Source organism: Mustela putorius, unplaced genomic scaffold (genome assembly GCF_011764305.1).
Source record: "Mustela putorius furo isolate JIRA1106 unplaced genomic scaffold, ASM1176430v1.1 tig00000081_pilon_pilon_pilon, whole genome shotgun sequence".
NCBI lineage: Eukaryota > Metazoa > Chordata > Mammalia > Carnivora > Mustelidae > Mustela > Mustela putorius.
The window spans coordinates 1253200-1276866 of NW_025421272.1; the positions used below are offsets into that span (position 1 = coordinate 1253200).

General features: G+C 40.7%; 1 protein-coding gene across 7 annotated transcripts in view; it reads right to left on the reverse strand.

Moving 5' to 3' along the window:
* EIF4ENIF1 (eukaryotic translation initiation factor 4E nuclear import factor 1) overlaps positions 1–23667 on the reverse strand; it is a 44833-nt gene that overhangs the window by 15784 nt on the left and 5382 nt on the right. For all 7 annotated transcript variants that reach the window (XM_004766369.3, XM_045066922.1, XM_045066883.1 and 4 more), the window contains exons 3-7: positions 15632–15705; positions 12483–12610; positions 9972–10258; positions 9496–9697; positions 4595–4770 (exon numbers count right to left, since the gene is read on the reverse strand). In XM_004766369.3, the coding sequence (XP_004766426.1) occupies positions 4595–4770; positions 9496–9697; positions 9972–10258; positions 12483–12610; positions 15632–15705 (867 nt within the window). The remainder of the gene's footprint in view (positions 1–4594; positions 4771–9495; positions 9698–9971; positions 10259–12482; positions 12611–15631; positions 15706–23667) is intronic.

Consider the following 23667-nt stretch of genomic DNA (forward strand, 5'->3'; position numbering starts at 1 on the left):
AAATATAAGGGATAAAATATAAGGGATATCCTTAGGAATAAATAGGAATTATTTTAAAACTAAAAGCTATAGCCATTAAAAATGTTTTAATGTTGAAAAGAATGTGAAATTTTACAAGTAGCCAAAAATCTCTTTGCATTTTAATCCTCTTATTTCCTCTGATCATAGTGTATCCGAAAATAGAAGATACACAAGAGCAACATGAAAAAGCAAAGGACATGAATATGAAGTATCTGGACATTTTTTAAAGCCATGACAGTAAGAAACTCATTTCCATATTTTGATCAGTGATCAACTTTGTTTCTGTTAGAGCTGTTTTATTACAGCTAGAACATAAAAAGTAGAAAAAAAAGTTACTCTTACACACATTTATTAGAAATGCCAATTTCAAGAAACTAAAGTATTTTAAGCCCAAAAGGAATCCTAACAGTATTTTCTAGTCAGTCATTTTTACCACACAGCAAGCAGGGATGATCTAACAGCAGTGAGATTTCCTGAACCTTGGTACAGGAAATGGAGAGGTGGTACAGGCTGCTTGCTCTAACTTCTTGGTCAAGACATCCTCTGTTACCCTCTTGTCAGCCATCAGCTGGTCAAGATTAGCCTATGGACTGTAATCTGGCATGTTTAAACTTTACTCTTGCATTTTTAACAACATTAAAACAAAAGATTTTATCTATTTATTTGACAGAGACAGGCACAGTGAGAGAGGAAACACAAGCAGGGGGAGTGGGGGAGGGAAAGCAGGTTTCCCACAGAGCAAGGAGCCCGACATTAGGCTTGATCCCAGGATCTTTGGGATCACCACCCAAGCTGAAGGCAGGCGTTATTTAACGACTAAGCCACCCAGGCATCCCTTTAAGTAACATTTTAAGGTAACATGACTGTTAGTCTGGCCTTTCAAACAAGGTCATTTAGACAAGTCATTTCTTAAGATTCATATTATTCTGATTGTCAAAGACACTGTAAAATATTTTCTCTTTATAAAAAATATTTTCTCTTTGACAATTACTAGGTTTTACTGATCAATGCTCTTCTAGTACTTTCCACTTTTATGGAAATTTCTATCATTTTGAATTTTTTCACTCCAGTATGCTTTTTGGGATTTGTAACAAAGATATACATTTTCTTCTGAGTACACTTTTGATTATAACACTAAGGTTCTTCTATGTCATGATCCTTGTTCATCACTAAATAGTTTACTCTTTCCACTCTGAATTTCTTTTTCTTCATTCAACATAAGTAAGCACCTATTATGTGTCATGTGCTGTAGTAAGACTTCTATCATATCTAAAATAAACTTATTTTTAATTATTTAACTGAAATTACTAGCACATGTGATCCAAATTTTCAGTTTGAGTAGATTTTTTATGACTTTCAACTTCCAATGTGTTGTAATGGCAGTAAATATAGCCTACAAATATAGGTATAATTCTGTTTTTATCTATTAATACTTAACACTGGTGGAGCTTACTGAGTGCCATGTACTATTTCATGCACTTTTTATAACATTTCTCAGTTGATACTCAAATCCTACGTAGTTCTTATTTTTCCTAATTGGTCATTTATTGAGCATAATATTAGAATTACATGGCACAGGGCGCCTGGGTGGCTCAGTGGGTTAAGCCACTGCCTTCGGCTCAGGTCATGATATCAGGGTCCTGGGATCGAGTCCCACATCGGGCTCTCTGCTCGGCAGGGAGCCTGCTGCCCCCCACCTCTCTCTCTCTGCCTGCCTCTCCGTCTACCTTGTGATCTCTCTCTATCAAATAAATAAATAAAATCTTAAAAAAAAAAGAATTACATGGCACAATCAGGGCATTTGTTTTTAACTGATCCCAGTTTTGTTTTTAAGTAAACATATTATATATACCTTAATGGGCAGGATCTTTATGAAAAACATGGAGAATTCCTAGCCTAGTAGCAACTACTGCTCAGCTTTAGCCAAATTTTGATTGAGGGTGAGGGCCAAAAGATAAGATATCGTTAAGCTCCCACAGTGCCTTTTATGCTTCAGAGGCATTATAGTTGTGGGGCATTAAAAACAAAGACCTGGGACGCCTGGGTGGCTCAGTGGGTTAAGCCGCTGCCTTCGGCTCAGGTCATGATCTCAGGGTCCTGGGATCCAGTCCCGCATCGGGCTCTCTGCTCAGCAGGGAGCCTGCTTCCTCCTCTCTCTCTCTCTCTGCCTGCCTCTCTGCCTACTTGTGATCTCTCTCTGTCAAATAAATAAATAAAATATTTAAAAAAAAAAAAACAACAAACAAAGACCCTTAACTGAAACTGCTAGGAGTCAAAGTTCAGTGTCTACCACTTACTGGATGTGTGACTTTGGGCAAGTTACTTCAGCCTCTGTGCTTGTTTCCTCATCTGTAAAATGGAAATAGTAGTAATCTAATTTACAAGGGTTTATGAGCATTAGATGACTTACTACATGTGAAGGCTAATGAATGTTACCTATAAGTAAAAGTTTAGTTTTGAACTCTTCTGTGCAAGTGCATGGGTTAAGTTTTACAGGTGTTCACATCTGGAGTTAAGAATAAGCCTACAAATTTTGACCTTTTGCGGTGAAAACTTTTTACAGTAAGATTCCATCTAAGGGGGGAAAGAAAAAGCTACTAATGTCCCCTTAAAAGCTAAGAATTTTCCAGCAAGTAAATTAAGCTCCTGTCTGAATGCCATGCTTCTGCTCAGTGAGCCGAAGGACTACTACCAACTAGCTGACTGGAAGTGAGGTGTCTGACTGGAGACTTACAGCTACAACTGCTGCTAGAACTTAAGGAACAGAATCAGCCACACAGTTGCCAGTTGATTTAGAGCCAAACTCCACAAGCTCCTGAAGGGTGCTCTAGACAAGTGTGCTCTTGGACCACATGGAGAGAAGTTCAGAAAGTCAAAGTAAATGTTTAGATACTTTTATAGCAATAGAGCACTGCTGTGACTTTTGTACTTTATACGAAAGCATGGTCCTCAAGGACTGGAAATACAACTTGACCCCCATCACGGAGAACTTCAGAAGTCTGCTCTAGAACTCACCTGCAACCCTGTACCTATCAGTGTTATGCAGTGTCTGCTTGCCTATTTTGGGTGGCCATCTTCTGGGGACAGGGGCTGCACATGACAAAGGAAAAGAGCCAATGTTGTCTGTTCCGTCATGCACAGTTCTCTCCACTCATGCAATAATCAAGCAAGGAGCCACTACAGATATGAAGTAGAGTCATTAAACCACCAATTTTAAAGGACAGGTTGAATGTATTTGCTGTATTTGGTGCTATAAATGAGATGTCTAGATCATACAGACACTTTGGGGCAAATGTGGGTTTTGGTTTTGAGAGAGAGAGAGAGAGAGAGAGGGGTCGGGGAGGGGCAGAGGGCGAGAGAATCTTAAGCAGGTTCCATGCCCAGCATGAAGCCCGATTCAGGGCTCAATCTCACAACCCTAAGATCATGACCTGAGCCAAAATCAAGAGTCAGATGCTTAACCAATGGAGCCACCCAGGTGCTCCAAATGTTTTTTAGGATTCTGTTTCCTCATGGAGTGCCTTGGTGGCTCCACTAGTTAAGCATCTGCCTTCAGCTCGGGTCATGATCCCAGGGTCCTGGGATGGAGCCCTGTATTGGGCTACCTGCTCAGCGGAGAGTCAGCTTTCTCCCTTTCTCTGTCCCTCTGCCCCTCCCCCTGCTTGTGCTTACTCTAGCTCTCTCTCAAACAAAAAAAAAATTTTTTTTTTTTAATACTTTATTTCTTTGAGAGAGCTAGTGAGAGATAGCATGAGCAGAAAGGAGGGGGAGAAGCAGAATCCCCACCAAGCAGGGAGCCTGATGCGGGGCTGAATCCCAGGACTCTGGGATAATGACCAGAACTGAAGACAGACACCTACCAACTGAGCCATCCAGGCGCCCCTCAAATAAAATTTTTTAAAAAACTGTTTCATGGTGATTCTATACACTCTTTCAATAACCACAGAAGAAACTCATTTCTGTGTGCACAGGTCAGAGTTCTATCTTTTATCCAATTTGTGAAGCTACAGTAATCCCTGAAGGACCAAAGACGATAGGAGCAAGGGCCGGTAGCAAGTGAAGATCTGGGATGTCTTACTGTTTCTACTTTGAAAGACAAGAAAGACTGGACCTCAACAGTTTAACATCAACACTGATAATATTTCAAGGTGCCTTTCACCAGGTTTTCAGAACCATCACACCACAAAGTTACCACCTAACTAGTCAACTTTATGCAAGGATACACATCAGCATGATGCTAATCACCAGTTATAAAAATCCACCTCCACGGCAAGTCTATAACAAACACTTAACTATTTAAAAATAAAAGCAGACAATGTTCTTAACATCTGAAGAATTCTTAGTCTAATGCTGCCAGTCTAGAAAAAGAGGTAACGGTACAGAATTCTCACTTGGTCATTTCCACTAGGCCTCTCAAAACAAAGCCATGAAAACTCAAATAACATTTATGAATAAAAGCCTAAATCCCCCAAACATCTAGCAAAACAATACTTTAAAGAGTATCCTAAATATTCAGGTCAAATTTAACCATATAGTTGCTCCATCTTGTTTATAAGTGTGCTGCTACACTCACCGAAGCCAAGCCTGGCACCTTATCAAGGTTAAAGAACTCATTAAAGTCAAATTCTCCTGGGGACTGCTCAGGCAAGACGGCGTCCCTTGGCACTTCCTGATCAGCAGCAGGCTCCTGTGCGAGGATGACCTCCACCTCATCCTCTTCGGCCACTCCTCCATTGCATTCGACTATGCCTGAAAGCAAAACCAGGACAAAAAGTGATCTGATCAAGTGAACTGCTCTAGGCTTAATCTGTGGCCTCAGCCATCAGCACACGTGCAAAAGAGCCATGGATAACTTTAAAGGCAAATCTCGTGTGCTGATACAGCATTTGCAACAGTAAAACCATTCCTTTCCTATGGGAGCTAGAGAAGAAAAAAGCCTTACTCACAAGCCAGAACACCAACACAATGCAGGAAGGATGATGGTCACTCTGCCACCCATTCTTCAGGTTTTTTTTTAAAGATAGGTTTTGCAAGTCTCTTACTGCTTAAAAATGGAACCACATTAATTTGGCCCTGCCTTCATCCAGGTATCTGCACCACCACTTTAAGTCAGAGTTTGGCAACCTAAGGTGTTCCTGTGAACCTAGCGTGAGGGCAATTTTCACATGCCTACAGGTTGGTTGTAGCTCATCCTTCAAGGTGAAGCTCAAATGTTACCTCTTCTGGGACGCCTGACCTGCCTACCCATTTTTACCATGCCCAGAAACATCACTCACTGCCTTCTCTGTAACTCTTGTGTTGTCTCTCAGAGTACTTATCACACTGTCTAGTGAGATAATTGTTTAGGGAGACCGAGCTCTCTGAAGAGAGGTAATCTGCTTTACTCAGTTCTGTCTTACTCTGTGGTGCCAAGTAAATTTATTTATTTATTTATTTATTTTTATTTAATTTTTTTTTATTTTTAAGATTTTTTATTTATTTCTTTGTCAGAGAGAGAGCGAGCGAGACCGAGCACAGGCAGACAGAGTGGAAGGCAGAGTCAGAGGGAGAAGCAGTCTCCCCACGGAGCAAGGAGCCTGATGTGGGACTCGATCCCAGGACGCTGGGATCATGACCTGAGCCGAAGGCAGCTGCTTAACCAACTGAGCCACCCAGGTGTCCCGAATTTAAAACTAAGTATTGTTCAGCTGTTGTTAGGATGTGAAGGCAAGGTCTAAGTGAAGCTACCAAGTGTTAACATTTAAGGAATCTAATACCTTCGTTTTAGCTGGAATATGGGAAAAGGCAAAATCCTTAGGATAATTTTTTTTTTCTTTTAAGTAAGTAAGACATTCAACTTTATCCGAAGAACAGGACTCCCAAAGGCCTAGTCTGCAGAATCACCTAGTAAGAGCTACCTATAGTTTCAAGATCTATGGCAGATAGAAGTCCTCCTGGGGGTTGGGGGGAAGAAGCCACCTCCTGGGCCCATCCCTTCTTAAAAGTCCCCAGTAGTTACTTCAGTCTCGTTATTAATCAGACCAAGAGACACTAAACACGATCAGCTGCTTTCATTCTAATAATGCTTCAGAAGCTAGCCAGCAAAGCAGGGGACTCCAACTGAAGGATTAAGTGGTTTCCTGACCCACAGTTTCAATCCCAGCCAAGTGGCAGAAGCTTCAACCTAAGATGGCCACCAATGCTGTTCCACACCAAGCCGTGTGTATCAAGGTGGCACTGCTCCTCCATAGGGGTGACTACCATAGGACTACCCCGAGCTCTCGAGGGCCTAAAGCCATCAATGAGACAGAAAGTTAGCAAGCCACCGGCAAGGCAATCAGCAGTCTCTCCAGTGGGTTGACACACACTTCCTGCCAAACAGAAGCAAATACTGTTCCTCCCAGACTGACAGTTAAACTAAAATGACTGCTTTGGTGGAGGTATTGCCCTCACTCTACAAAGAAAGGGAGCCCTAGAAAAATGACCAACTCAGCCTAATCAATGCCCAGACTAGAGCACTAGAGCAGTGCTTCTCCCTGACCCATTTTACCCAGCAGAACCTGCCTGCCCGCCCCTCAGGACTGACCAGTGACATTTTGCTGCAGTTTTGGGTCCCAACTTAAGGATGAAAAGTAGAAACAAGAGTCTGTACTTGGCTCATACATTTACAAAAGAAACTTTAATACTTCTCCTACCCCTCTTATTTTGTGTCAATATGGCAATATCTCTTAACAGATAAATAGCTTTTGCAGGCAGCAAGAGTGTCTCACGCAATTTTATGCCATTGTCAAGCTCTCTTGAAAGCAGATGGGGTCAACTGAGTGTGGGTATGAGTGGGCAGAGATGTGCACTAGCAAACAAACACAACTGGCCATTTATTATGACAGACTCAAAAGGGAAAGACTTCGGAAAGAGAACTAGGGGGATGTTTTATCACATTCAGAAGGACCATATACCTTCATTAGAGAGAGTGCAATTTAAAATGTTTTTTTGTTTTGTTTTGTTTTGTTTGAGAGAGAGCACATGTGAGCTATGCAGGGAAGGGCAGAGGAAGAAAGAGAATCTTAAGCAGGCTCCATGCCCCAGCATGGAGCCCCAAACGGGTTCAATCTCACGACCCTGAGATCAGGCCTAAGCCAAAATCAAGAGTTGGATGCTAAACTGACTGAGCCACCCAGCCATTCCTAAAATGTTCTTTTCTATCAATGGAGGGTTTTGTCCATTTCTAACTTCTACATTTTTTTCAGGTTACAGGTGTAATGCATATTCAAACTGTTCCAATTATTACCATTTACATATCACTTAGGACTGGGCCCTGTTTAGAACAACTGCTCATTACACATCAGTCTTAAAATCAAACAGGCAAGGAATAGACTTGTCTTGCTCACTGCTACATTCCCAGCACTATGAGGCCTGCAGAGAACAGCTATATAAAATAATTCTGTGGAGGGACACCTGGGAGGCTCAGCACGTTAAGCGTTGACTCTGATTTTGGCTCAGGTCACAATCTTGGGGTTGTGACACTGAGACCTGAGTCGGGCTCCGTGTTCAGCGGGAACCCTGAGTTTCTGTCTTTTACTCTGCCCCTCACCACCCTCTCCCAACTCTCTCTAAACAAACAAAAAATCATGGAAAGCTAGAGTACAGATACAAACATGGACTAAAAGGTACTCACCATCCCTCCCCTCCTTTCATTTTTACAGCCAAGATGAAATTACAGGGTACCTGTTGATCCTAAATACAGTAGGATTTAAATACAATAGCTAAGACGGCCTAGGGACCTTCAGCAATTAACTTTTTATTTATTTATTTATTTTAAGATTTTATTTATTTGACAGAGAGAGATCGAGCAAGAGAGGAAGCACAAACAGGGGGAATGGGAGAGGGAGAGGCAGGCTTCCCACTGAGCCTGGAGCCCAACTCGGGGCTCAGTCTCACATCCCCAAGATCATGACCTGAGCCAAAGGCGGACACTTAATGACTGAGCCAGGCACCCCTGCAATTAACTATTGGGATGAGTGAGCTAGGACCCCTGGATTCCACTCAAGGGGCTGCCATGAAATTCATGTGACAGGGTCTTGGGTTGTTCTTTCTTTCCAGACTCTCTTTGTATTTTTAAGGTAAGGAGGTGACACTCACACCATCTGGCTCATACATTTGTTGATACAAGAACGGGTAAAATTCAGATTGTACCAGTTAAGAAAAACATGTGTTTTTCACTAGAAGCCTTATCTTTATCTTATGTAAAAAAAAAAACCACACTTGGCTGGTGCTGCTTTAGTCTGAGAATGACACAAGGGTATGTCTCAAAGGCTATTTCAGAGCAACGTCTCCCAAGTTACCCATCGATTTCCTGTGCCGCCCCAGGGAACAATGTGTAACAGCATAAAAATAATGATAATGTCTACTGTATTTCAAAGATATTACAAAAAAAGGGCAAGTGATTTCTCCCTACTTTCCCCTAAAGAAATTCCACTAGCTTATTTTCTGCTGAGATTTATCTTAGCCTCAAAATATTAAGATGCTACTGATTAAACACATATTAAGACAGATTTCTACTTTTGTTAACAGTACCTGCCAAAAGGTGTTTTTCAATTAATCCTGAAAGCTGAAGAGAACTAGAACTTAATCAAGAAGTGCCCACAAGAGGCTGAGCTCTGATTTCCTCTGATTTTTCACATTTGATCTTTAATGCTAAAAGTAACACTTAAAGTTATGGAGTAAGCAGTGTCTTCACCTTATAAAGAAACAGACCCACCTCAAAAGTTTTATCAAAGATTATCCCTTTGTAAACAGCAGCCTCAGTACTTAAAGCCAGGCTAGCCAGCCTGGCTCTTCACCAATTCTCAGGATCATCAGCCCAGGACTGGCCATCTTGGATCCAGGCTACTGCCCTGAAAATAACTAATGGGCCCCCAACCCTACACCAGGCAATCTCACATTAGCTCTGGCTTCTTCAGTTTAGCAAAGGAGATACCTCACCTCATCTCACAGCTGAGTCTGGGAGAAGCTAAGTCATAAACAACTCCTGTAGGAAGGTCTAACCATGGTGACGAAGGTGGACTCCGAAGCACAAAAGGACTTGTTCAACTCCCAACTTCACTACTTACTTCGTCAGTATCCACAGAGAAGTCCCTCAGCCTCCTGCTCTCCATTCACTCATCCATAAAAGCACCAACCTCATAGGGCTGTTAGAAGTGGGATTATACACAAAATTCTTGCCACTATGCAGAGTGCTCAAAAAGAAGACTCCTTCACTATTTCTACCGTGTTTCTTATCTCTAGGGAACCCTTTTGTGTACACAGTGCTCCTACAGGGTAATGTGAGACTTCTGCTTAGCTCTGCGTGCAGAACAAGTTGAGGATAGAGTATGATATACACGTAGGAATTTACACTTAGGAAGCAGTTTCAAAATCAGGCTACAACGTTAGAAACTTTCAACTGGTACATCTCATATTAGAACAGTTAGTTTCCCTCTCAAAGTCTTTGCTTACCTTCCTTCATGGAGGCTGTCCGTCGCCTTGTTCTTTTTCTCCCCTTGTGATCTTCTTCTAGTATCTTATCATCAAAGCCAGTCAGCTCAATGGTCTCAGACTGACTTGTGGGTCCAGCTGAGAACCATTCTGGTTCTTCTTCTGTGTAGGAATCATTTCTTCTTCGCTCACCAAAGACACGCTTACTATCCCCAAACTCCCTCTGGAAAAATACACAATGTAAGATAAAAAAATAAGGTTCTAGTTAAGGCATTTCTACCTCAGTTAAGGTCCTGATGAATTAAGTAGTGCTCAACACAATGAAGATATGATGCTGCAGACTTGAAGTCCCTCCCAGCCCCCCAGCACACTCTCTTCTTCTCTATCTGGCTGAAGAATGGGCTGTGTTCATCCAGCACCTCAAAATAACCTGGTATAAATGAAGAGCATATCATGTCCCTAAGTACACAAAGGGCCAAAGAATCTAGAAGACAAACCCTAAATCGCTTGTCCTTATAGTCCCTCTCTCGATCTCGGTCTCTCAAGTCCCGCAGGTCCTTATCACTAAGGCGGTGATCCTTCTCAAAGGTCCGAGCAGAGATTATCCTCCCACTGCCAATCCTCCGTCCGCCAAGCAGGCGAAGCCCATCACTGTCTTTTTCCAGTGGGCTTCCTGAGTGCCGGGAACTAACAGCAGCTGTCACATGGCAGCCCCCTCCAAAGCTTCGTCTCTGTGGGCTGAGAACAACATCTAAGTCGTCTTCTTTCACACGCTCCCGTGGATCTGGAAAGACACCAGAAAGAGAAAGGTAAGCAAACCAGCAGTGGAAAGACACCAGAAAGAGAAAGGTAAGCAAACCAGTTATGTCCACAACTAGTGGTGGTGAGGGTATTGGAAAAAAGAGTCACAGGACGCCTGAGTGGCTCAGCTGGTTAAGTGGCTGCCTTCAGCTCAGATCATGATTTTGGGGTCCTGGGACTGCCAAGGAGCCCCTGCATTGGGCTCCTTGCTCAACAGAGAGCCTGCTTCTCCCTCTGCCTGCTCAGTCTGCTGCTCCCCTTGCTTGTGCTCTGACAAATATATAAAATCTTAAAAAAAAAAAAAAGGGAAGAGTCACCACTGAAACAGCTACAGAGTGCCATAAACATTACATATTTAAATAAGACTAACTCTTTTGCTCTTTCTCCTTGTAGCAATAAATGTATTTCATAATCAACGATTTTCCATGATCAGTCTCCATAACCCTTTATTATTTTTTTAAGATTTTTATTTGACAGAGAGAGAGATGACGAGAGAGGAACAGAATCGGGGGAGTGGGAGAGGGAGAAGCAGGCTTCCTGCCATGCGGGGAGGCTGATGCGGCGCTCGATCCAAGGACCCTGGGATCATGACCTGAGCAGAAGGCAGATGCCTAACTGTGCTGCAAAACAGGTTGGCAGTTTCTCAAAATGTGGAACATACATTTACTATAGGACTCAGCCATTCTACTCTTAGGTATTTACTCAAGAGAAAAGAAAGCGTATGCCTATATAGAAACTTGTACCTGAATATTCATAGTAGTTTTAGTTAATGGTCAGAAACTAGAAACAACCCAAATGTCCATCAACAGATAAATGGATAAAATGTGGCAAATTCATACGATAGACTACTAATAGGCAATAAAAAGGAACTATTTATACGCCCAACATCACGAGTGAATCTTAAAACTATTCTAAGTGAGAGAAGCTACCCAAAGAGTGCACACTATAGGATTCCATTTATACTGAATTCTAGAAAATGTAAACTAATCTGTAGTGACAGAAAGCAAATCGGTGCTTGGTGGGGGTTGGTGGGGGGAATGGGGGAGTATGAGGAACGACTCAGAGGTACCAGGAACTTTTGGGGGTGATGGAAATGCTTGTTACTTTGATCATGGTAATGGGTTCACAGGTATATACACCTGCCAAAACATCAAATGGTATACTTTACGTGCAGTCTATTCTTTGTCAATTATATCTTGATAAAGAGCTGAGGAAACCAACCATGTCACCACACAAAAATTCTTCCTAGAAAAACCAGAAAACTGAAGTCCAAGTGAGAAAAAGTTCCTTTAATCTTCTCACCAGGAACAGTACCTAAAACGTATATACTTTTCCAGAATTTCCATGGGGTGTCTCCATGTCTTCTAAAAACAAGACATAGTATAGACAAGTTTCCAATTTACAGCTGAAAAATTTAATACTCCTACCTATAGACGTACCAAAGTTTATGTAACCCATTTCTACCCCTGGACATTTAGGCTGCTTACTAGTTTTTGTCATTTAATACAGTTTCTGTGTAATTAATGATTCTCCTAAAATAAATTTTCTGTTTGAGGGACATTACTAAGTGTACTTGTAAGCTGTGTAGAGGGATCTCATATCTCAAACTAGAATAACCCCTATCTTCTTTGCCAAGTGCCAAATTTGTTTTACGATGGGTTTTCACTTATCTCAAAAGAAGTCCTTCTTGCAACAAGTTCCTTGACTAGCTTCTCCACTGCCAGCTCTCTACTTCACTCCTCAATCTCTTATTGCATTTAAAGAGTAAAGGTATAGAAAACCAAAAGCCAAACTTTAGTCCAGTCTCAAACTATATCCAAACCCTGTATTCAGACCATAATCCACTATTAAGAATTGCCAGAACCAATTTATACCTGAGGACTAATTTCATATAGCAGACTAAGTATAAGTGGATTTCCAGCACTGTTTTATGCTCACTAACATTCTGCCCATCACATCTCACTCAGTTATCCCAAATGATGAAGGGTAGCAGTACTTTTAATTCCAAAAGCACACAGTCTAATGCAGTCTACTTGCCACTGCTATATAGAAAAGTTGATTTTTCTCTGCTAATCAGATAAACCCAGTTAATAAATCAGTTTCCTGAAAATGACATTTTCCCTGAATGCATAAAACTCTCAGCTAAGAAACCAGCGGCAAACAAATTTGCTGCTTCAAAATCGGTGCCCTGACTTCTACCCACTCACCTACTATCCTGCGCACAAGGGAAGGCCGGTCTGGATCCAACTCTTTCTTCAGACTTTCCACTGGTGAGTTCCGCCCTGAAGCTGGGTAGAGAGAGGCATGCCACTTTTCCGGGTCCCAGACACCATCACTACAAGTCAAAGGGTACACACAGTTAGCACTTGAACCTGCGGACCACATATGTAGTCTAAATTCTAAATTTCTTCAGGTGGTAAGTTATGAAAATCCCTTTCCAATATAAAACTCCATGGTTGCCATCAGAATGGTTAGCTCTTTTAACATGAAAACGAACAGCTACAGATGGTCCCTGACTTACTATGGTTCAACTCAAGAGGGTTCTACTTGGCAGCAGTGCACATTTAATAGAAACTGTACTTCAAATTGTAGAAGTTTGATCATTGCCCAGGCTAGCAATGTGTGACATAATGACCTCCTGAGATGCTGTGCAGTGGCAGTGAGCACAGCCACAGCTCCCGGTCGGCCAGTGTGAACACAAGCGTAAACCACACCATTCTGGGTTTTACTTTCAATACAGCATTCAATAGGTTATGAGATATTCAACACTGTATTATATAAAAGGCTTCATGTTAGCTGATTTTGCCCAACTATAGGCTAGTAGAAGTGTTCTGAACACTTTAACATAGCTAGGCTAAGCTAAGATGTTCAGCAGGCCAGATGTCTTATATGCATTTTCGACTAACAGTATTTTCAACTTACGATGGGTTTATTGGAACATACACCATTGTACACTCAGGAAAATCTGTATGAATTCAGTAATATTTTGTTGTTTTTCTTTGTTTTTGTTTTTCATAGAGCACCAACAGTCACTTGAAAACCAGTGGTCTGGGGCACCTGGGAGGCTCAGTGGGTTAAAGCCTCTGCCTTCAGCTCAGGTCATGATCCCAGGGTCCTGGGATGGAGCCCCGCATCGGGCTCTCTGCTCAGCTGGGAGCCTGCGTCCCCCTCTCTATCTGCCTGCCTCACTGCCTACTTGTGATCTCTGTCTGTCAAATAAATAAATAAAATCTTTAAAGAAAAAAAAAAAAAGGAAACCAGTGGTCTGTTATAAATGAAATATCAGACACAAACCTTGTGGTACATGGGGATTACAGTAACTATGCTGTCCTACACAAAGAAGATGCTCCATAAATACTTAAGTTTACTGAAGGAGGAAAACACCCATTTGACTGAAGATCAGTATATAGGAGAGAAAAAGCTCTCACTTAAAGTAGTTCTTGGAATGCCTGGTATATCCTTTTCCAGAATTTTGATGCATACTGTTTCAGTTTTTCCCCACAGTCAGGACAAAAAGCTCTTAAGAACATAAAATGTGTGATCTGGGTTCTAGTTTGACACTCCCTCTCTCTTGATAAGGTGGTAGAGTGTGCAGAACAGGAGCTCTGGAGTCCAACGATCTGGGACAGAATTCTAGTTTTGCCATTACCACCAGGGACATCCTGGATAAGTTAATAAGCTATGCCCTTTACTCTTCTTTTGAAAGGACTTCCCAACCCCTAGATCAGACCAGACTGTGCTAAACACGAGTAGCAGGGTACTCTGCACTTGTCCTTCACTGCCTGTAATGGTGGTAATGATAAACTCCAGAGTACCTCACTGTATCCTTCCACTGACCAATGCTCCATTAAGGCAGTATCTGATAGCACCTGACATAGTATCTGCCACACAGCAGCAGGTACCAACTAAGCATTTCTTGAATAAGTGAGTCAACCTGTCAATCTCAAACTCCTCACACTAAAGAAGATATTACCTATCTTCTGGTGTTGGTGTGAGGATTACCTAGAATTTAAGAATCAAATAAATTTTAACTCTGAGAAGAGAAATACCAGGATGGAAAGGTCTTTACTCTTTCTCCTTATTTTTATTATTATTACTAGCACATTTCCATGTCGAGAATAAAAGTATGTGTACCCTGATAATTTTATGCCAAGAACGGTTTTTTGTTTTGTTTTACATTTTTAAATGATTTTATTTCTTTATTTGACAGAGAGAGAGATCACAAGTAGGTGGAGCAGCAGGCAGAGAGAGAGGGAAGCAGCACTCCCACTGAGCAGAGCGCCTGATGCGGGGCTTGATCCCAGGACCCTTAGATCATGACCTGAGCCAAAGGCAGAGGCTTAATCCACTGAGCCACCCAGGGGCCCCATGCCAAGAACAGTTTTAACAAGAAAATTCAACTTGAGGCATAAAAAAGATTGACAGCTTTAATGAAAAACAAACAAAAAACAGCTTATCTGAGACCTATTAAAAAATCCTAACCAACTAGCACAGCCATTGTTCGAGCACCACCTTCATCAGGGGAAAGTGGTTGAATTGAGGAATTCACACTAATTGAGGAATTGAGACTAAGCAACATTCTGAAGAGTAGACATACAAATAAAAATAGTATGTCCTATTCAACCAATTAAACTTAATACACTTTGTACATTAAAATTGAGGGCCATGTGAACCATCTACCTTGATATTTAAGAAGTGACCTTAAAGTCCTAAGGTGGCCATAATGAGTGCAATGCAGGGTTATTACAAAGATTTTCAGACCATAATTTAGCTCTAGTCTTCTCAGACCAAAGCCTTCTACCTTTTAGGAAGGAGCCCAAGATGCAAGAGGGCTAACCTAAACAGCTGAATGGTTTTTCTGGCTGGAGGCAAGGAGCGAGGTGGACTAGTACTGCAAGGGTCAGAGTCCTCTTGACCAGCCTCCTCAGGGCAGGCCCTTGAAGGAGCCCCAAAGCACAGGCCAAAAACAACCACCAACAGCAAAAGCCCTGGAGAGGACTCCTGTGTTCAAATCTTAATCCTGCTTTCCGACTATGTGCCTCTGACCAAATCATTTTCTAACTTTAGTTTCATCATTAGTTCTTTGAAAGGGAATTGGTTTGGTAGTCCTTAGTCCCATGAAGCTCAACTTTGAATAGTTAAAACTAGTTAATAATAAAACTGATGAAGACAATGCAGTAAGGTGTTACACTGCCCACAGTTTATCTGTGATGTATATGAGCAGAAGCCCAACGTCATTACCCTTGAACTCTCCCCACTCACCATTCTACCAAAAAAACTCTAAAACTTAAATTACCAAGTTTGGTGTAACAAGAAGTTGACTAGAGGGAGCACACCTTTCCCCCTGCTGCCATACCTGTCATATTTTTCAGAGAGGCATGATGGCCTTTGTTTGGAATGAGGGCGTTCTTTTATATCCAAGAGTTCCTCCTAGAAAGAGAAACCAAATGGTAATTTTTGAATAATATTTCTCATACCATGTATTTTCAACTTATATTTGTTCTCAGTAATGACTGGAGTGCCTATTTTAAGGATGTCACAGTTTTTATTTACTTACACCTGGGGTTATTCCAGAAAGGAATGGAGTTAGCTCATCTTACAAGAAGAAGCTCAAGCAGAATTGGCAAATAACTTCATAGTGATCAGTTTCTTGCTAAAAAGACAATTCTCTCACAAACTGCCATTCAAAAATATAGTTGGAGTCTACAAAACTGAATGCTTATCAAGGTATGGAAGCTTCAGGCTTAAATAAGACCTCCAGTTAATTAATATTCTTAAATGCATTCGATTTACAAGCAGATAGATTTTGTCATTGTAAAGTTGCAAGAAAACAAAGCACCAAAAACATCCATTTACCATTTCTCTGATTTGCCTGTTAACATTTTCTCCCATTTAATTTAGCATTTGGGCTCTCTATACCTTTTCTTTTTTTTTTTTAAACCACAGAAGAGTAAATTGTATACTCATGGTCCTTAACCCTCAATACTTCAGTGCTTATTTCCCAAGAATAAGGATATTCTTTCACAGTCTCTTATCCAGTTCCATGAGAGAATGAAGCCCTACAGAAAATAATTTGAGTGACTAGTTTTCCATTCTTCCACGGCCTGTATTTGGCCAGTATCACTGTAGATGTATAAAAGAGAACCAAACCCATTATATGTTAACAGATGCCTTAGGGCATAAGGGCTTACCTTCTACAAAACCTGGTTGAGAAGTGCTGCCACTTTAATACAGTTGTCAATAATACTTTTATTTAACAATCCCTCCCAGATTCCAATTGGTCAACTAATCCAAAATGTCCTTTATATTGTTTTAGCCTCGAAAGCAGGATACAGTCTAGCATCAGACATTGACTGTCATATTTCTTTGGGACATTTCTACAACTGAAACATCACTATAATTTCTTCTTTTAGGACACTGACATTTCTAAAGAATACAGCCTACTTTCCCTCGCCCCCAAAAGAACATTATTCATTTGAGGTTTATCTAATGTTTCCTTCTGATTACACTCAGGCTAAGCATCTACGGAAGAGAATACTAACATTAGAAATGTTGTGTCCATCTCAGACCATCACCTGTGGATAATGTGATGTCCATCTGCCCCTTAGTAGTGATCCTGATTTTGATCATCTGGTCAATGTCAGGGTATTCTCCAGTTTTTCTACAGTTCAGTTACTACTTTCCCACTTAAAACTACTGTGCAGTCTGCGAGAAGACTGCACATATCCTGGTCTTCATTAAAATTTCCCCCTGATCTTAGCATCTATCGATGAATCTTGCCCAAACCAATTCTGATTTCCCAACTCTAGGCCTCTGTCCATATCTACCAGTCAGCAGGTGGCATTTCACTGGGAGGGAAAACACAAACCATCCCTCTTCCCCCATGTATTTACCTATTATTGGCATAGACTCATAGATTCCTAGTTTTTCCAATAGGTTTAGAATTCATTCATGTCCTTAATTATTTGGGGCTTTTGGGGAGCATCCTCAAGCTGGTTCCTGTGTCTTCTGACATGTCCCATCATTTTTTAAAAAGCACTTCCTCACTTTGTTTTATCTTGTACCCATCCTAGCCCTCGTGTCAGTCACCTAACTCAGAGAAATCTTGAGTTCCTTTAAGTGAGGAATGGTATCAGAACCCAAGGTCTGGGAATTAGGTATCGTCACCAACTTCTCAGTCCTTCTGCCAGAGCTAGGGAGTAAGTGCAATTACACATGCAAACGTATACCATGCATATATGCTTTAACATACACACATCTGCTTGTACACATGCAGAGACAAAAAAAACCACTGCCTTCTTGTTATTTACATTCCAACATTTTCTTAACAAAGTAAGAAAGGCAATTCCCAACCTTTCACTGCATAAAATGCTACAACTGCCTTGCATAAAACTATATACATACCACTGTGTATGACCTCAGTAATACCATCTCAGGCCTCATAATAGAATGCCTGCTGCTTCTCTGATCACTGCTTCCCATATCCTGGGGTAAACATGAAGGAATAGATTTACTCTCTCAGCCTATAAGGAATCATTGCACACAAGCATGCCATGAGTTCACTCAGTATCTTTAGACACTTGAATCATCTAAATATTTTCTTCATGATAGCAAAATGCCCTAGGACCAGATGATATTTTGGTTTTAAAACCAGCATATCAATCATTTGATCATCTGTCTCTTTGATAGAGTGAGTGAGCAAGTGTGTGCAAGAGCACAAGCAGGTGGAACGGGAGGGAGCAGGAGAAGCAGGTCCCCCACTGAGCAGAAGATCCCAGGATGCTGGGATCATGATCTGAACCAAAGGCAAACACTTAACTGACTGAGCCACCCAGGCACCCCTATCATTTGCATCTCCTTACGATTTATTAATGTCTTTTTAATTGGGAAGAAATACCTAGAAAAATCTAGAAGTCTGAGGTAAACAAAATTCCAAATATAAGAAAATATCTAAAAACTGCCCCAAATTCTGAAAACAAAAAACAAAACAAAACAAATCAGGGGCGCCTGGGTGGCTCAGTGGGTTAAGCCGCTGCCTTTGGCTCAGGTCATGATCTCAGGGTCCTGGGATCGAGTCCCACATCGGACTCTCTGCTCAGCAGGGAGCCTGCTTCCCTCTCTCTCTCTGCCTGCCTCTCCATCTACTTGTGATTTCTGTCAAATAAATACATAAAATCTTAAAAAAAAAAAAAAAACCTGTCAAAGCAATGACCTACAACCCAGAAATCACCAGTAAAGACTGGAGTCCAGGGAGATCATTAGGACACTGTGTCAGTGATGCAGGGTGCATTCAGTGGTGGGTGAAGGGTGGCTGGACCAATAGTAGTTATGATGATAGTAAACATCATAATACGGAAATCCTGAGGACAGGAAGGCTTAAAACACATTCCAGTAGAAACAGGAAGGACCTTATAATATAGGAAATATTTACACTACAGGAAAAAAATGCTGCAAAGCAACGGTCTGCTATTAGAAGAAACCCACAGATTATTTCCTATTTCTTTACCACCCTCAAATCCAAACATTAAACTAAGAATCCTAGTACACTATTAAACCAAGAGAAACATATCTTATACTTAAATATGTATACTCTCAATATACTAAAGTTTCTATGTAATAAGGCTTTATTTGAAACTTTTAACTGCCAAAGATAATAGGGAGCCCAGGTGATAGGTGTTTTCTATTACTACCACACCTGTTGACTGAATCTAATGATTTTACTTATTTATTTAGGAGTCAACTGGAAGAGACTAACATTTTAACATACCCACAAAACATGCAGGAGGACCAAAAGTTCTATTTGTGGGGATCAAAAAATGTTTTCACCAAGGTAACAATCTTACAAAAAGGGAAATGGGGAGATTAAGGAAATGATGATTCAAATTAATGTGGAATCCCAAATGGGATTCTGAAACAGAAAAAAGACATAAGATAAAGAAAGGAAGGACAGGTGAATAAAGTATGGATTTTAGTTAATAACAATGTATTAACATTGCTAATTGTAACAAGTATACCATACTAACATATTAACAGGGAGAACTCTATGATCCCAGTTTTTCTACAAATCCCACACTATTCTAAAAAATAAAATTTACTTCTACTTCATACCATATACAAAAATAACTCAAAACATATCAAAGACCTAGACATAAGAGTTGTAACTATAAAACTCTTAAAGAAGAAAATGCAGGTGTAAAAAGTTCATGACCACAGATTAAGCAATGTTTCTTAGCTGGGATATGGAAAAAGCATAAACAACGAAAGGAAAAAAGCAGGTATGTTGGACTTTAAGTTTAGGATCTTTTGAGCTTCAAATGACTATCAAAGTGAAAAGGCAATCCACAGAAGAAGAAAAAATATTTATAAATCATGTATCTGATAAGGGTCTAGTGTCCAGAATATGGAGAGAATGTGTATAATTCAACAACAAAAAGACACCAAACGATCCAATTTACAAATAGGTAAAAAATTTCAAGAGATTTTTCTCCAAAGAAGATACAAAAATGGCCAACAAGCACATAAAGAATGCTCAAAATCATTAGTCATTAAGGAAATGCAAGTCAAAACCACAGTGAGATGCCACTTCACACGTACTAGGATGGCTATCAAAAAAGGGAAAATAACCAGTAGTGGCAAGGACGGGGAGAAACTAAAACCCTTGTGCATTGCTGATGGGAATGTAAAACGGTACAGCTGCTGTGGAAAAACAGTGGCAGTTTCTTAAAAAGTTAAGCACGGTTACTCTATGACCAAGCAATTCCATGCCTAGGTATTTATCAAAAGGAACTGAAAAGATTATATCCCCACAAAAACTTGTACACAAATGCTCAGAGCAGCATTATCCACAAAAGCGAAAAAATGGACACAACCCCGTATGCCCATCAACTGATGAACAGACAAAATGTGGTAAGCCCATATAATGAATCCATTTTTATTTGGCAATAAAAAGGAATAAAGTATTGAAACATGCTATAACACAGACCTTGAAAAGATTAAAAGAAGCCAGACAAAAAAAGCCACATACAGTATGATTCTGTTTACAACCAACGTCTAGAATAGGTAAATCCATGGAGTCCAAAAGAGTAGATTAATGCTTGCCAGGGACTGGGGAAAGAGGATAATGGAGAGACTACTAATGGGTACAGAGTTTCTGTATCGGGTGATGAAAATACTCAAGAATTAGGTAACAGTGATGGTTATACAACTTCATGAATTTACTGAAAACCACTGAATGGTACACCTTTAAAGGGATGAATTTTATTATGTGAATTATATCTCAATAAAAAATATTTTTAATAAATCAAACTAAGGTGTTGTTACCAGATATTAATACTTTAATTTCTTTTCTTACAGACTTATTGCCCTAATCACAGACTGATAAATGCCAACAACCCTCAGATACGAGAGTTGCTCAGGTTGGTAAAAATGTTTTAACTTTCCCTCCCATATTATTCAGGTTGACTTTACTATGCCTGGCTTATATGAGGTGTGAATAAACACTCTGGCAACCGACTCCACAACCTGATGGGGCTCCAAGAGCACAGGCAGAGCAGTTAGCCAGATATTACACTGGCATTAATGATGCCGGCCGCACAAACGGTGCTGCTGACCAAGCGGCTAAGACATAGCTCACCTGTCTAGAGAGTACGAAGAACTATTTTCTTCGGTAGTAGGTTGTTAACTGGGAAATCAAAACAACGGTTCTTGGATAGTAAAAGTTGCTGGCAATAACTTCAAACATCTAGTAAAATTAGACTTACTGTTCTCAAAAGCAGGGCTTCTTAAACCAATTTCATGGCTCCAAGGAAACCATATGCAAAACCGTGCATTTCTGCGATTCCTGTATTGAGTATTCATACCTTCAAAAGATCTCCAATGGACCCCAAAGAAGTTAAGAAGTAGCACTTTAAATGGATGTTTCTGAAAATGTGGTCCAAAGTCCACTTGGATGTTCAGGGACAACACGAGGCCCTCTTCATGGGGTTTAAAGAGTTAAATCTGTTACCTTCTACCAATGTCTTAAGTTGCAAAAGACAGTATTCCAGCCTACAAGGTCCCCCACATAAGTGGGGAGGGGAGAAACCATGAGCTAAGTCAATACAAAAATTGCTCTCTTCATAGCTGTCCAGAGAACATTTCCTGTGTGCCAGGCTGAGTATCCAGCCATATGCAGATGACTCTTGGCCCTGGCCCCATGGCTCTCCAGTCTCTCAAGAGAAGTGTTCTTGAACTTGCCATCTCATCAAGGGCCCTTAAGAATAATATTCCTGAAAAGGCACCCTTTTGGGATATTTTCAAAGAAAATCTTCAACTTTGGCTAAAGGCAAAATACTTGGAAAGTGCCTACTCTAAGCTGGGCATACTCTCTCCGTATGATTATAAGAGGAAATAGGAGAGTACCCTTTTGCAGAGTCCTAAGAACCCACAGGAACTTACTAATTATAAACAAATTCACTACTATCACCATCTGGACAGGAAGAGTTAATATCTGAAAACATTTTTGCACAGGTTTTAAAACCTGACTAAGCAAGAAATAAGCTGCCAATGGCCCAAGAGCCACACAGCTAAAATAGTATAAACACATTTTCTTAGTTTTAGCAGCCTTCCTCAGAGAAAATTTGTCAAGCTCCCCAAAACAATCTATTTGGGAATTACTAATATGGATACCCACTTATGGTGATCAGTTTTGAAGGAGAAAGCAAATGAATGTGAATATAAAACCAAAACAACAGTGGTTAAAACCCACATCCAGTTTCTTGTTGCAGAAATCCCATGTAGAAGCAGCTATGCATTCTGATGACATTCTGACATTACAAATTTCACAGAAGCCCCTTACGTAAGATGAAAAGGAAATATTCTTTACCTTTGTAAGCTAAATTTAATTCTTAAGAGTTAAAAACACAACTTTTTAAAAAACTAACATATGTATTTTGTAAAAAACACAGAGTTTTATTTCATTGTTAGCAGTCAAAAGACTCTAGAAGTGACCCAGTACTTCACCTGTGTGTATACCTGGCTCTTCCTAAAGAAGGCAAATGTCCCCAGAGCAGTATTTGGGTTGGGTCATCCGCCTTTGACCTCCTGTCCCAGTCCCCACCCTCCACACACCCACTAGCATTGGGGTTGGTCATCAAGCTCTTAGACAGTTGCTGACGGACCAGATATTCATTCTGCCAAATCAGATGACTTTTCTGAAAGGATTAGAAAGCTGTTAAAAATAGATCACAACAGGGTAATGGTACCCAAAGATGATAGCCAATGCAACGGTGAACTAACAACATAGGGGGTACATGGGATACATTCCACCATTCCCCACTTAGAAGTTTGTTGCTGGAGGCATCATTTCCAACAGTTCTTACAGGCAGGTCAGGATTTCAACAGTCCTGCAGAGCTGTTAAGCAGGACTTCGCACCTGGATTCATTTAAGCATCTAATGGTGGCTGATCTGATGCAAAGACTTTCTTCTACTGAAAGATCTGAAACTAAGGAAATGGGGGGAAACTAAGGGTATGGGGGAAAAAACCCCAGAAAAGTCTGTTTTCTCTGTTGATCTGGCCAACACAATAAAAATAAATTTTGGCTTCTAAAAGTGTTCATACAACTGATTAAAACAATGTAAAACTTTAAGTAGGTAAAGACTAGAAGGAAACTTAAAATCATTTTCAGGGTGGTGGCATTATGTATTCAACAGGACTTTCCGGTTTCATATTAAAATGGAAATGGTTACTGTGACATTTAAAAAATAAGCATCTTGATCTAAAGAAGGTACCTTTGAGTATGCCCGTCAGTACATCATAAACAGTTTTCATACTTTGTGTGCCAGCCCCTTTTCTAAGCACTTAACATGCATTTTTCTCATTTATTCCCCATAAAAATCCTATCAAGTAGACGCTATTCCACCCACATTTTATGGAGGAAAAGGATGAGAATCGAGAAGCTAAGTATACAGCTGAAGACCGCATAGGGTAAGTAAGTGGTAAAGCAGGGGATCCTAAACCAGGCAGTGGGGCTTAACACCCCAATCCTTCTCTTCTCATCGCTCCTCTTGAGAGGACAAGGGAAGGGGCATGACACCTCCCAGCAACTGTCACTTAGTGTCGGGTTTGTCCCTGCCCAGTGGACTACTGGGAACTCTGAATCAAACTGCCTCATCCTTAGGCAGGATTCCCTTAAGCCTGCCTCCATTCATAGCACCTTTTCCTGAATCAAAGGCCCTAGCCACAAATTTCTATGTTAAATGACTGGTTCCTTATCTAGCTAGAAGTTCCCTCCATGAGCAAATAGAAGAGGATACTCATGGGGCAACAGCCCTGAATCCCAACTTTTCAAGATGACTATTCCAAGAATGAGAACAGGTACGAAAGAATAATCAGAAGACAGTGTTGGTGGTGT